This window comes from Acanthochromis polyacanthus, chromosome 5 (assembly GCF_021347895.1).
Source record: "Acanthochromis polyacanthus isolate Apoly-LR-REF ecotype Palm Island chromosome 5, KAUST_Apoly_ChrSc, whole genome shotgun sequence".
NCBI lineage: Eukaryota > Metazoa > Chordata > Actinopteri > Pomacentridae > Acanthochromis > Acanthochromis polyacanthus.
Genome location: NC_067117.1, coordinates 40787988 through 40803034, shown reverse-complemented (window position 1 = coordinate 40803034; position 15047 = coordinate 40787988). Strand labels below are relative to the sequence as shown.

General features: G+C 41.1%; 1 protein-coding gene across 1 annotated transcript in view; it reads right to left on the bottom strand.

The window, feature by feature from the left end:
- The window catches only part of atp6ap1la (ATPase H+ transporting accessory protein 1 like a), a 31416-nt gene extending 16779 nt beyond the window's left edge, over positions 1 to 14637 (bottom strand). Inside the window, exons 1-2 of the mRNA XM_051948085.1 lie at positions 14514 to 14637; positions 182 to 204 (exon numbers count right to left, since the gene is read on the bottom strand). Coding sequence (XP_051804045.1) covers positions 182 to 204; positions 14514 to 14602 — 112 coding nt within the window. The 5' untranslated portion in view covers positions 14603 to 14637. The remainder of the gene's footprint in view (positions 1 to 181; positions 205 to 14513) is intronic.
- Positions 14638 to 15047: the final 410 nt, after the last annotated feature.

The following is a 15047-nucleotide window of genomic DNA, read 5'->3' as shown; positions in this document are numbered from 1 at the left end:
CTCCTCTTTCTTTCCTCTTACAGCGTCACACTTCCTGCAAGAATGATCTCAGTCTCTAAGCTTTGCTCTGTGAGTGAGGTGTATCTTGGCTTTAAATTATAATTCTGAAATCATACTTGTCTAGGTAGTTCTGGAATTTGAAATCCATCAAGAATGATATAGACTGATAGACACGTCTTACCAAGGACTGGAGACTCAGAAGCACTGCAAATAGAAGAGACAGGACAAGTATTAGTGGTTTTCATCATTTCTGCAGTCAATCAATCAATCAATCGATCAATCAATCAAAGTTTTTTCTATCGCCCTTTACAACAGCCCAAAGGGTGACCAAAGTGCTTCATAGTAAAAAAAAAACAAGAAAATAACTTTTAAAAAAATACAGTAACTTAAAGCAGGGCAAATAATTCCACTCGCATTCACACCTACAGGCAAATTTAGGAGAATAAATTAATCTCAGCATATTTTTGGACTGTGGGAAGAAACCGGAGAACCAGGAGGAAACCCATGCATGTACAGGGAAGAGCACAGAAACTTCATGTAGAAAGATACCGGGAAGGCCGGGACGTGAACCAGAGATCTTCTAGCTGCAAGGCGAGAAGTGCTAACCACCACTGTGTAGCCCATAAAATATACAATAAAATAAACAGAAATAAAACAGCACTAAAATATACATCTCAAAGTTATAAAGTGTCACCATGCCGCTAGGTATTAAAAGCCATTCCAAACAGGAAGGTTTTCAGTTTTGATTTAAACAGACCCAGGTCAGTGATGGTCCATGTTGGAGGGAGCTAGGTCCAGAGTCTGGGTTCTACAGAGAACGCCTGTCACCCCAGGGTTTGTGTTTAGACCTGGGTACTTCAAACAGCCACTGATTGGACGACCACAGAGCTCTTTTTTGGTCCTGTAAAATTAAAAGTTCTGATAAATAAAGGGGAGCAAGACCATTAAAGGCATTATGGAGGATGTTTTTTTTTTGTTTAATTTGTCAGACTCACATAAAATGAATATACTGACCTTTAGTGGACTTGTATGTATGGTCTCTAAAAGAATTAAAAAAAAAACAAACTGTGGACATGGCAGGACCTGAAAAACATCAGCCAATCATTGCGCTCGGACCGAGGCGTTTGCTTTGCTCCCTTTCCTGTCAATCAAAAATCTTCCGGCTCAGGCCTAGTTACGTAGATTACGTACGCCTTGGACTTACGTGTTTTGTGTATGTGTTGCTTTGGTATAGCTTCGTAGTTAGCTGGTGACTTGATTTGCTCATCTTTTTTTACATAATGGCAGATAAATATCCAGGGGGACCCAGCCGTAAAAGACAGCTTCACGAGTCCTACGCAAGTTTCTGGAGGGGGGCATTTCTTCATAAATGTTAAGAGGGGGGAGGTTAGAGGGGGGTGAGGGAGAGGTTGTATGTGCGCATGCGCATGCTACGTTCAAAGTCGTAGGAAATTAAATCTCCTCTAATGCCTTTAAGAGCTTAATAGAACAAACAAAAAAAGTTTTTAAAAAAAATCCTGATTGGACTGGAAGCCAGTGGAGAGCGTAAAGGACCGGGATGATGTGCTGACGTCTGGGGGTGTTTGTTAAAAGACGCTGCAGCATTTTGCACGAGTTGCAGGCGACTGATAGATGACTGGGAGATGCCAATGTAAAATGCACTGCAGTAGTCCAGGTTGGAGCTGATAAAAGCATGAATGGCTTTTTCAAGGTCGGTGCGGTTTAAGAAAGGCTTGACTTTCTTAAACTTGCTCTTACCAGAGTGTCAATTTGTTTGTTACAAGTGTCTGTCAAATATCACCCAAGATTTTTGACTGTTGGTCTCATAGTCATTGAACCGAAACCTGATAGATCAGTATCAGTATCCCCAACCACAATGCATTCAGTCTTGTCCTCATTTAAAAGTAAACAGCTGGATGACAGCCACTCCTTAATGTCCCTTATACCATTTAGTGCCTCATTTTCTGCTGGTTGCACTGGTAGGTAAATCTGAATGTCGTCTGTGTAACAGTGGAAAGACAGATTGTGTTTTGCTATAATTCCGCCAAGTGGCATATAGAGGGAGATCAGAGTAGGGCCAAGAATTGAACCTTGTGGCACCCCACTAGAGAGGGGTACAGATCACCAATCATTACTGAAAAACTGTAAGATAAAAAGTGAACCGTCTAACAGCAGTGCCACTGATGCCAACATACTGGTTCAGAGATACAGGAGGACTGTAAGGTCCACCGTGTCAAAAGCTGCTGAAAGGTCCAGCAGCACCACAATCATAGAATCTTCACAGTTTTTTATTCTTAATATTTGCTTCCAACGTGTTTCTCTCTAAAAACCCTGTTCTTTAGCCTTTTAATAGGTAAGTTAAATACTTATGAATTTGCTGTTACGCTAATACATTAGCAATCACTGTTGGAAGAGCTCCAAAATCAACAAACAAAACAAACAAACAAACAAAAAAACAGGTCAAACAGAGAAATAAAGTGAAGTACATTGCATGTTGTAATTTCTTGTTTGGAGAGCATCAAAATAGTCTAATTTAATTACACACGTGGACAAAATTGTTGGTACCCCTCAGTTAAAGAAGGAAAAACCCACAATTCTCACTGAAATCACTTGAAACTCACAAAAGTAACAATAAATAAAAATTTATTGAAAATTAAATCATCAAAAACAGCCATTACTTTTGAATTGTTGATTAACATAATTATTTAAAAAAACAAACTAATGAAACAGGCCTGGACAAAAATGATGGTACCTCTATAAAAGATTGAAAACTATTTGACCAGAGTGACATGATTAACTCAGGTGTGTCATTTAATTGACATCACAGGTGTTTCCAAACTCATAATCAGTCAGTCTGCCTATTTAAAGGGAGACAAGTAGTCACCCTGCTGTTTGGTGAAAAGGTGTGTACCACACTGAACATGGACAACAGAAAGCGAAGGAGAGAATTGTCCCAGGACATCCGAAAAAAAATGATAGACAAACATTTTAAAGGTAAAGGCTATAAGACCATCTCTAAACAGCTTGAAGTTCCTGTGACAACAGTGGCTCATATTATTCAGAAGTTCAAGACCCACGGGACAGTAGCCAACCTCCCTGGACGTGGCCGCAAGAGGAAAATTGATGACAAATTGAAGAGACGGATCGTTGGAATTGTATCCAAAGAGCCCAGAGCAACCTCCAAAGAAATTAAAGGTGAACTCCAAGGCCAAGGTACATCAGTGTCAGATGGCACCATTCGTCGTTGTTTGAGCCAAAGTGGACTTCATGGGAGACGACCAAGGAGGACACCACTGCTGAAAAAAACTCATAAAAAAGCCAGACTGGAATTTGCAAAAATGCATGTTGACAAGCCACAAAGCTTCTGGGAGAATGTCCTTTGGACAGATGAGACCAAACTGGAGCTTTTTGGTAAGGCACATCAACTCTATGTTCATAGACTCAAAAACCAAGCATACCAAGAAAAGAACACTGTCCCTACGGTGAAACATGGAGGAGGCTCAGTAATGTTTTGGGGCTGCTTTGCTGCATCTGGCACAGGGTGTCTTGAAAGTGTGCAAGGTACGATGAAATCTGAAGACTATCAAGGCATTCTGGAGAGAAATGTGCTGCCTAGTGTCAGAAAGCTTGGTCTCAGTCGCAGGTCATGAGTCTTCCAACAGGACAACGATCCAAAACACACAGCCAAAAACACCCAAGAATGGCTGAGAGAAAAGCGTTGGACTATTCTAAAGTGGCCTTCTATGAGCCCAGATCTGAATCCCATTGAACATATGTGGAAGGAGCTGAAACATGCCATTTGGAGAAGACACCCATCAAACCTGAGACAACTGGAGCTGTTTGCTCACGAGGAGTGGGCCAAAATACCTGTTGACAGCTGCAGAACGCTCATTGACAAATACAGAAATCGTTTAATTGCAGTGATTGCCTCAAAAGGTTGTGCAACAAAATATTAAGTTATGGGTACCATCATTTTTGTCCAGCCCTATTTCATTAGTTTGTTTTTTTAAATAATTATGTTAATCAACAATTCAAAAGTGATGGCTGATTTAGATTATTTAATTTTCAATACATTTTTATTTATTGTTACTTTTGTGAGTTTCAAGTGATTTCAGTGAGAATTGTGGGTTTTTCCTTCTTTAACTGAGGGGTACCAACAATTTTGTCCACGTGTGTAGAATATATAAAGAAAAGCATAATAAAATCTTATTTTAAAGGGAAAACAATATTTAGTTCTGTCACGGAACTAGTTAGTCTTTTCATAACAGAATAATGTCTCATTAAAGTCAAATACATTTTAGATACAATTAACAGCTTGAAAGAAAGCCAAAAATAATGCTGAATAAAATAAAACAGACAGGAGATGAACCTGTCATTCTCCTCTATTTTGAGAAGCCAGAGTGCACCTGGGTAGTCCAGTGACCAGCCGCTGACCTGGAGGATTAGTGCTTCAGGTAACAAACACACTGATCAGTCTGGCACTGGGAGTGTTGGGGGGACCCGGTCTGACCCGGATTACACACACAGTCTTTCCATTGAAAAATAACAGCTCAAGATTTAATACTACAATCAGCTTAACACAGAGCAGCAGATCTGATTGATGTTTTTATGGATATAAATGCATGCAGGCTATACATAAGGAGTGCTGAGCATGTGCAGAACAGCATCAACACGCTTCAGTGCATCCACTTTTTCTAAAGAAGTTATCTTAAATTATTGATTATAAAGAGTTTAGTGCTCAAAAAAATCAGGAAATCTTCTTCATACACTTCAGACTTGTTAAATATTAGCAATCAGTACCACAACTCTCCTGTTGTGATGACATTCTCATGGATCTCGAGGGTATATCTACAAGTCTGAAAGTTAATTCCTGACACTGCAGCCTGTGGATATCCGCTGTGAAGGTACACAAATAAACAGAAGGGATAAAGTTCTCCAACACCATCTTTAACCCTATGATGCACAATATGGGTCAAAAGTGACCCAAATCCAATTAAACATGGGAATCTCCTGACTGACACGTCCATCAAAGGGTTACACAAGGTAACCACCTGCCATCCCACCTGGTAACTAAACCATTTCCATGACAACTGAGCAACTCCACCTGTTGAGGAAGGCTGTGAGAAATGGCTAAAAGCAACAAGTAAGATGGTTTTAGTGTTTTATTTCTTCAGCTACAGACAGTAAACACAAGATACCCTTAAAAATTTGCAGAAACTGCTTTAACTTTGGTGCAGAACCCTTCAAATAAGAGGTAGAACTCCAACAATTAGCTATTAACTGTTCAATTAAATGCCAACTATTAAAAAAAAAACACAAATCAGAATTTTATTTTTGAATATATTCTGACATTTTATAGACTAAACAACTAATGAATTAAGCGAGAAAATAACTGACATGTTTACTGATTATGAAAATCTTCTTACATAGCAGGCCTAGTAGAACACTGATGCAAAAATCACATTTTTTTCTTAGTTTCTTTCTCCACAGACAAAAACACAGTAACTACATACTTGGTCAAAATTATTAAATTCATCTTTCAATCTGTAGCTACTGCATAAATAAACACACAGCCGCTATCAGGGCCACAGCCTTGTGCTCCTTCCAGCCTGGACTCCTGCCTGCTCCTGTCAATCCCTGGATCCATTCACCTCAAGCTTTAGCTGTCCATTGCCACTCCAACCCCAGCTCTTTATTCAGATCATTCACCAGGCTGCCATGTGCTTCATCACGCTGTCTCCTGCCACGCCAAAATGCCACTCCATCATCTACCTCTACCACCTGCTGAAGACTCCCCAATTCTCCACTTGGTTCCCCATCAGCTAAGTTCCCAACTCCTGAGCCAGGCTGGTAGTTATTTATTTTGTGTACTAGTAGTTTTGTAGTGTGTATTTGTTTCTGTACTCCTTGGAGGTTAGTATAGTGTTATGCTGTTTAATGCAGCTCTCTGACTTATATTATTACCCTGCTTAGTATCTTTGTTTTGTACTGTGCTCTGCCTAGAGCAATTCTTAGACCTGCGCTGTTAGTCTGCTTAATAAAATCCTAGGTTTGTATAGTTGCTCTGCTTAGCAGAGGCCTTGAGATTTGTAGTGTTCTGCTTAGTGTAGAATTACTCCTGTGGTTATTTAGTGTACCTCTTGCTCTGCTGCCTGAGTTTTGCCGTCTGTGAATTAGTCATTGTGCTCATAGTTCACTTTCAGTATTGGCGTAGTTTCTCCACCTGCCTGTCAGGGGGCTTAGTTCCCCCTTTCTGCCATAGGCTATATTCTGGGTGACAGTCTGTCACTTCTGCTTGTAGTCCTTCTGTTTGTCTCGTAGTTCTGAATTACTTGATTCATTCTGTCAATAAATCTTATACTTTTAATTGTGTTTTTCTCATTCCCTGTGCCTCCTCAAACCATAACAGCCAAAAGACATTTACACATACAGTATATTTATACATGTGGTGTGCTGGTGACCACTGACTCAGCTAGAAGGTCCTGGGTTCAGATCTCAGCTTGAGGTGGCGCTGAGGATAATGATTCTACAGTGTCTGTAGGTGTGACTGTGCTTGGTTGTCTGTGTGATGGACTAGTTACCTGTACAGCTAAACCCTGCCTTGGCACTAAATCAGTTAAGAGACTCGAGCCTCCCTGTGACCTAATGAGGATAAAGTGGGCAGGTCCTTGACTTATGTCAGAGTTCCATTCATACAGATAGATGTAAGTCGGAACTTTGGTGACAATGTAAACAAATTCTGTTATGTGAATCATGATATTGATCACTACTTCAGGGGAAAAGTCATGAATACCAATTAATTTCATGCATGTACAGGTCATTTTACAAGAAAACAGAACATGCTCCACTGATGGCTTTCCATTTTTTTCAAAGCACTGCCATCAGTGTCTAACTTGTGCTTGGGAGCCATGAAGGGCAAAAAGTTAGTGACTGTAGCGTAATCGGAGGTTGCGTACAACTTCCGAATGTAAAAGTGATCTTACAGCAATCATTCACTTATTCATCCGCTCGTCAACTAATTCCACATAACCCGTCATGACGACATGCCGTACATTAAACCAGGGATCGGTCCATAACCAGTTTTGATGTAACGACGTAGATCGAGGACGTCATAAACCGAGGACTCCCTGTATAGATACTGGATGGGTGTACTGTCTCTGCTCAAGTTTGACAAGTAGCTACAGAGGGGGAGACAAAGAGGTCATCAGTCTCCAGAAATGTCAGCCCCAGTACTATGGTTACTCTCGTAGTAAACGGCTCATCTGCACTGAATACACCCACAACACCCTGTCCTGCTCCTCCACCAGCCTTTCACCCTCCCACTGCACCTATAGATACCAACTGCCCCTGTTCTGCCCTCCAAAAGGAGGTCAAGGTCCTATCAGCCATGGCCCTAATTCGATGTAGGAGCACATGGACACATTCCTATCAGATTCCTCCTCAAATGTTGCCCACTACAAGCAGGCAGTGGACCGCTATTGCATGTTTGCTCCCCAGTATAAGGTGGGTGACAGTATGCTCATGGTTGACAATAGCCACAGTGATGCAGATAGAATCTTTTCTCTGGATGGTGATGTAATAGAGGTGGCAACATTTGAGTTCATGAGTTCAGTCATTAACACATAAGAGAGCTGCACCCAAGAGATTAAAAGAAGACTAGCAATGGCTCTAAGCGCAAAACATGACCAAGCTATCGAAAAGTAAACTTCCTTCATCAATCAAGGTCAGACTACTGAGATCAGCAGCCTTTGCAGTGGCGTTATATGGCTCCAAATCCTGGACTATGAAGTCAGCAGATAAAATGAGATTGGATTCTTTTAAACTGAGGTGCTAGTGCAGGATACTGAGGATACCATGGACAGACAAGAGAACAAATGCATCTGTACTCAAGGAGCTAGGAGTCGAAAAAACACTGAGCTAACATCATTGCAAGTAAACTCAGTTGTTTTGGTCATGCTACCAGACATCACTGCCTTACGAAAACAATCATCCAAGGGATGGTTAGCAGAAAGAGAAGGACAGGTAGTCCTGCAAGGAGTTGGCTTCACGACATCAAAGAGATCACAGGAAGTGGAATTGTGGAGGCTACTACAGCTGCTGCTGCTGACTGGAGATGATGGCACTCTCTCATTTGAACCACACCAGCATTTACTTATGCTACATGACTTTTAGAAGATAAAGACAGTGTGTGGCTGGCCGCTCAAACTCCCTCCTCACACAGAGTCTCATAAGTTGACTCTTTGTCAAAAGTTCTTAATTCCTCAGATGTAAAGCTAAAACATCCGAGATCCATGAAAATTCATACCATGTTCCATGTCAGCCATGTCAAGCCGTCCAGGGAGATCCTGTTTGTGCTGGCCACTCCTCCTTCTCCTTTACCAGACTATTGTGATCTGGACACCACTGCCTTATTATTGTGCTCCATAGTGAAATGAATACTTAGAATTTTAGAAAGCATTTTTGAACTGTTTCCTGTTTGTATTTATGTGATATCAAGTATGTTTTATTTCGCTCTCCGTCTCTATAAATTGTTTAAACTTGTCTCCTAAGTCTGTTTAAGTAATCTGGCTCTGACAAATGGTGTAATTTTATTTCATTTTTCTGTAGACGAGATGCCTTTCAATCCTGCGGTTAATTTTCAGATTTTCAGGGTTCCTAAGTGCTTTTTCTACCTTTGAGTATGTTTAATAGCCTCCTTATTCTCGGCCAGTCCATTCTGAACCCACTTGTACAAATTATACTATTTTTCAAAACGCAAAGATACCAATAACACAGCAGCATAAGCTCCATATTTTATAATAAAGTGCACACACATTATCAAGTAGTGTCTCACCTTCTCTGTCATTGCTGAGGTACTTGTTAAATTACTATGTGCTGCACACTTTTTTCATAGGAGTAGGAGTTCAACAAACCTGTAAAGTATATCCATGATCTACACTGTTCTAAAGGATCCTGACTTCTGGGTAATCTGTCAAAATTGTATAATCTAATCTAAATGAGCCCAGTGCACACTACACAGATATCTGGGAGTTTTCTCCCACTCAGGGTGAGAATCCTCTGAGTAGATATAAAATAAAGTGTGTCTAATTTTTTGATGCCATTCTGAATGTGTTCTATTGTGAATGTGCATTGTTCAGAAAAACTGACAATGGAGCTGTCAAATCTGCCCTGATCTACCCAATCCCTGCAGCCCAAAAAAAAAGGTTTAGCTGCTCGTGTCCTGGGTCAGAGCAATTGACTGTGGATTGTGGGATTGCACTGATTGCATAATCATATAATCGCACTGACATGCAGGTCATGACGGACGAGGTGGCTCCCAGCCAAAAGGAGATTTTACAGCTCCTCAATCCTTAACAGCAGCACACTGTAAACACACACACACACACACACACACACACACACACACACACACACACACACACACACACACACACACACACACACACACACACACACGCCTGTGGCATGTACACATCCAGCACACATGGCAACATCATCATCCTTTTGGAGATCTCTGTTGCCGGACGAAAACAGAAACATTGTACAATTTTGCTCAGTCCCAGTTTATATTCAATGACTTCCAACGTCAACAATTTTACTAGAAAAAAAATAGTAACAATCAGCCATAAATGAATAAAAGCAGAGTAAAAACAGAAATAACTCTGAAAAGTTGGATTTGAACAGATATTTCAAAGAGGAAACAGCTGCCTGTCTATGATCTCATAAAGCAGGTTGTTCAACTGATTCATGTTAAGCTGAAAACAGAGTTTTACAAAGTAATACCAATTAATTAAAACATTAAAAAAAAAGAAGCAAGATATGCCATTGCATAAATTTCCACCCCCTTCAAGTCAATGTTTAGTAGATGCACCTTTAGGGGCAAGTCCAGCATTGTGCCAGTGTGCATAGACATAAATCCTCTTGAATCCGAGTCTGGATGATGCAAATTTACCTCATTCTTCTTTGCAAAACTGTTCAAGCTTTGTCAGGTATCAGGAGTAAACAACTCTTTTAAAGTCCAGCCACAAATTCTCATTTGGATTGAGGTCTGGGCTCTGACTCCAGAACACTCCTCTTGTTGTCTTTAAACCATTTCTATGTAGTTTTACCTGGATGCTTCAGGTCATTGTCTTGTTGCAAAACAGACCTTCTCCTTCCTAAGTCACAGTTCTCTTGCAGACTGAATCAGGTTTCCCTACACTGTGCAGCATTCATTTTACTTTCAACCTTAAAAGCCTTCCAGGGTCTGCTGCTGGGAAGCATCCCCACATCATGATGCTGCCACCGCTGTGCTTCATGGTGGGGATGTTGTGTTTGTGATGATGTGCAGTGTTTGGTGTCTGCCAAATACTGAGTCTAGTCTGATGCCTAAAAAGCTCAATTTTGGTCATCATCATCAGGCCAAAGCACGTTCTTCCTCTCACATGCCTTCTGCAGACCTCTAGTCCAGATTTTACATTATCTTTATTCAACAGTGGTTTTCGCTTTGTCACTCATCCATAAATCTTTGACTGTTGAAAAACAGACAACAGTTGTTGTATACACAGTCTCTCATATCAGCCACTGAAGCTTGTAAGTCCTTCAGAAGAGTCACAGGTGCCTTGGTGGCCTCCTGCACTCTTTCCTGTTCAGTCGCTCAGTTTTTGAGGACGACCTGCTTTAGGCACATTTACACACGTGCCATATTCCTTCAACTTCTAAATTATGGATTTAACTGTACCCAAAAGGATGTTTGGTGACCTGGAAATTTTTCTTTTCTCCATCCCTTGACTTTTGCTTTGCAATAATCTTTTCACAGAGGTGCTTGAAGGGGTTGTTTTCATGATGTAGTCATAGTCAGAAGTACTGATTCATCAGTGACTGGACCTTCCATGTACAGGTGTCTTTCTACTACAATCACTTCGGACACATTCACTGCACTCAGATGAATTCCATTTCACTAACTTTGAGAGTTCGAGCACTAACTGACTGAAATGTGGTGAAAACCTATGCAATCATTTATTTTTCATTAAAGATTTGAATGCTCTTCATAGGTTCAACAGAGGTCTGACAGATAATTTAAGGCTGCATCGAGGCAGACAGGCAATCATTAAAAACATCAATTCAAATCTAAATCATACAGGTAAGCACTGTAGGGATGCTTAATTTGCCATTTTGTGAATTCTTTGATTGGATTTAGTTGTGTCAGGAAAGCAGAGAGGAGGACCTGAGTGCAGATTCACTCAGTAAACAGGTGTTTGTTTGTTTTTTTTAAATTAAATGCAAGAATAGTCTGACAGGTTGGTAGAAAGAAAGGCAGATAGCAGACAACATGAACAAATATTATTTCAGGAATCTGGATCCAATTCAAGTCATCTCAGAGTGCTTTATTTAGTAAGTTCAGAGAATCCAGCAGTTCTGATGTTTACGGGAGTGAGGCAGCAAGCAAAGGTACGATGGCTGATGTATATATTACAGATGAGCTGGTAGGGGAATGGGAGCAGTTGAGGTGAGTGACTCCAAGGTATTGTCAAAATGTGCAGCAAAATTGTTGGCACTCCACTGACTGACATTTCTGTCCTATAAAAGACTAGATCTTTAAAAATAGGCAAAATTCGTCCTGTTTGACCCGAGTCACCCTCTTGCTACTGAATTCAGGGTGCTTCCAACTAGATGTAGGTTTCAAGTGCCTAGATGCAGGACAGACAGATTTAAAAAATCATGGGTCCCATTGGCCATTGGCCTTCTTAATAATGAACGGTTTTGCACTCTGCTTTGTGGTCACTTTAACTTTCCTTGGGTTTTATCTTCATCTATTGTTGCGTATCGCATTTTATTGTGATAGCTTGTTGGTTTTGCTGCTGGCTGCACCAAAAATTGCCCCACAGGGACAATAAAGGTTTCTTGACTTGACTTGAGTGTGGCAGACAGGTAACTGGGTTCAGACTGCAAGACTGAGGACCTGAGGAGCTGACAAAACCTGGACTCTTCATGTTAAGTTTTGTAAATGTAATTTAACTAATTTTAACTTTTACATTCAATGATGATCTTTGGATAATGGACTCGTTCTTCTGTTGATTTACATTGAAAATGAGGATTGTGAGTGAGTGCACCTCTGGTATGACAGTAGCACAGTCCTCCATATGGCCTAGGAATCAAAAACAGTAGCTGCAAAATCTTACAGAGAAGATTAGCATCCCACATTTTGTAGAATATACATATCTGTTGTACAACTTAATTTGACTCAGCAGAATTGTTGTCAATCAAATGCATTTTATTTGCATTTAAATTCTCTTGAGATGTTTAAAGAGAAGAAAGAATATTTGTGGATCTCAAAGTCATGTGACAGCATCCATTTTTTAGTATAAAGTGCAGTATTTTTCTTTGTATTTCAGAACAGAGTCCGCTTTCTTTGCAATCCAGTCAATTACATTAGTAATACCAAAAAAAGTGCATGTGACTGTTGCAACACGGTCTCACGGGGATTCGTGAAACTGTCACGTCAGTTTTTGTTTCGGTTTCGTGCGCACCAACACGATGTCGTCATGTTTTTCGTGCCGCTCACCACGAGCGAAACCCGCTGTGGTAATCACATCTGAAAGTGGTTTATACCGGCGGATTTATGACGATCTAAGCTGTCCATCGGCGTTTGCGGCCGCCGCTGTGGCCGCCGCTTCGGCCGCCGCACATTCTTTAAATTCCTATGCAAATTCGGCGGATTCATGACGATCTAAGCTGTCCATCGGTGTTTGCGGCCGCCGCCGCGGCCGCCATTTTGGCCGCCGGACATCCGGCCACAACAGCGGCCGGATCACATCTGAAAGTGGTTTATACCGGCGGATTCATGACGATTTAAGCTGTCCATTGGCGTTTGCGGCCGCCGCCGCGGCCGCTGCTGCAACCGGATGTCTGGCGGCTGCAATGGCTGCTGCGGCGGCAGCCGCTAACGCCGATGGACAGCTTAGATCATCATGAATCCGCCGGTATAAACCACTTTCAGATGTGATTACCACAGCGGGTTTCGCTCGTGGTGAGTGGCACGAAAAACATGACAACATCGTGTTGGTGCGCACGAAACGAAACAAAAACTGACGTGACAGTTTCACGAATCCCCGTGAGACCGGGCTGGACTGTACCATAGACTGTATATAAAGATGGACGTAGCATCTGGCTCAAAAATTGAAGCCCACCCGGAAGTGTCAAAAACTTGCAATATCACGCCGTTGGCTAGGGTTGGCTCCAAAAAGCTTTTGCTCCATAGACCCCAATTCATTTTTGGAAAAAATAAAATCTGATAGACTGACTTTCTACAGCTCACGATTTTTTTCCCGTTAGTTTTCATGGTCAAAATGAGAGATCAGGTGGCCGATCTTAAAATAAATCAATACTGAATTTTAAATAAATTGTTAAAGTTGGTGGAGCTAGGGGGCGTGGCTATACTTGATTGACAGTCCCATTGACTGGTCCTGCCCGGAGTTGCTCTCCAATCCAGCCTGTTTGATGACACTTTTTACGTCACTGACTCCAAAAAATCCAAAATGGCGACCAGGAAATAGCAAAATCCGGGCTTCATTTTCTCGGCGTTGAAACCAACGGGTGACGTCACGGTTAGTTCACGCCTGGACTGTACTCAGCACTGACATTTCAACCATGATAATTTAATATCATTTTCATTGGTGACAGTTACTCTGAAAACAACTAGCCTAGTGCAAATATTACTGACATGTTGCAGCACTTTGTGTTTTATTCATTGTTCTAGTTGTTGTTTGTTGGTTACGGTGTCCAAGGCAATTTAAATTTAACTAAAAATGGATTAGACAGTGATAAAAAAATTAAAGTAGTTGAAATATATGAGCAACAATTCTCAGAATGCGTAGCAGTAAACACTAAAATGTCAACACATTCAGTGGTCAAAATAATCAACTACTGCTGAGACCGACATCTCATTTGCCATCCATCGCTTGGTTTTCAGTAAAATGCAAGTATTTCTACAAAGTTTCAGGAAAAAAAAAGTTCCAACTGTTCAGTGGATGCAAATCGTGATGTCAGCGCAAATACAGGTGTACTGTTCAGTCTTCTGTTAACTCCAGTTTAATGAGTTCACATGGAGCTCTCATCCACTTTCAACCTCTTTTGGGTTTTAGTATTTTGTTTTTTTTTCTGCTGACTGTCCACTCGCATGCATTGTTTATAGCAGGCAGCATTTTCTCAGGTGGAACTAATAGCCGAGTGAACATCAGGTCTAGATTATTCAGGTCGACACAAACACAACTATATCAGGATGATAATGTTGCTGTGTAGACACCTACTTAGACTGTAAATGGTGATAACAGATCAGCTTGTTCATCTGTCTTCTAAACAAAATGAATCATTTCACAGAGCTGTATGTAAATGATGAAAACGGTCCAGGTTACCAGAAACACAGCAGTACTGCTAGAGCTGTCAAGAGTCAAAGATAAGAGGGTCAGGAGAGGTCAGAGATGGCCATTGTGAAGGTAAAGCTACACCTGTGTGGAGTCCATTTGTCCACCTACCTGTCTGCAGGTTGCTGGTGGAGGCAGGCCGACGACTGCAGATGAAGGAGGACGAGGAAGCAGCAGCAGCGTTTCCACGGTGAAGCCATCGCTGTGGTGACCAGAGTGTGATTCCAACCAGGCTGTGTCTTCTCCCTGCTCCCTGTAATCTACTTTAATCAGCCCACTATCTCTAAGCCCTGCTGACAGACGGAGGAATCAGCCAATCAGGGCTTGGCAAGGTGGAGTAAACCCCGCCCATTGTTTAAATACACTGTTGTTCCTTCATTTTGCCATTTTCAGGTCAGTCTTTTTAAAATACATTTCATTCATGAAGATAAAAGGTAAAAGGAGTGATTATAACACTAAGGACAAACAATTTGAAATAAGCACTGCTACTTTGACACAGACAAATGCTTTAATTACAGCTACTTTGTGGCAGAATTCTAACTCAGTACTGACTGATTTTAAATATTTTTGTCCTCCAAAGAATTTGAAATTTAAAGACATTCAACTTATTTTTTAAATATTCTCACCTGCAAAAGAATTCAGGTA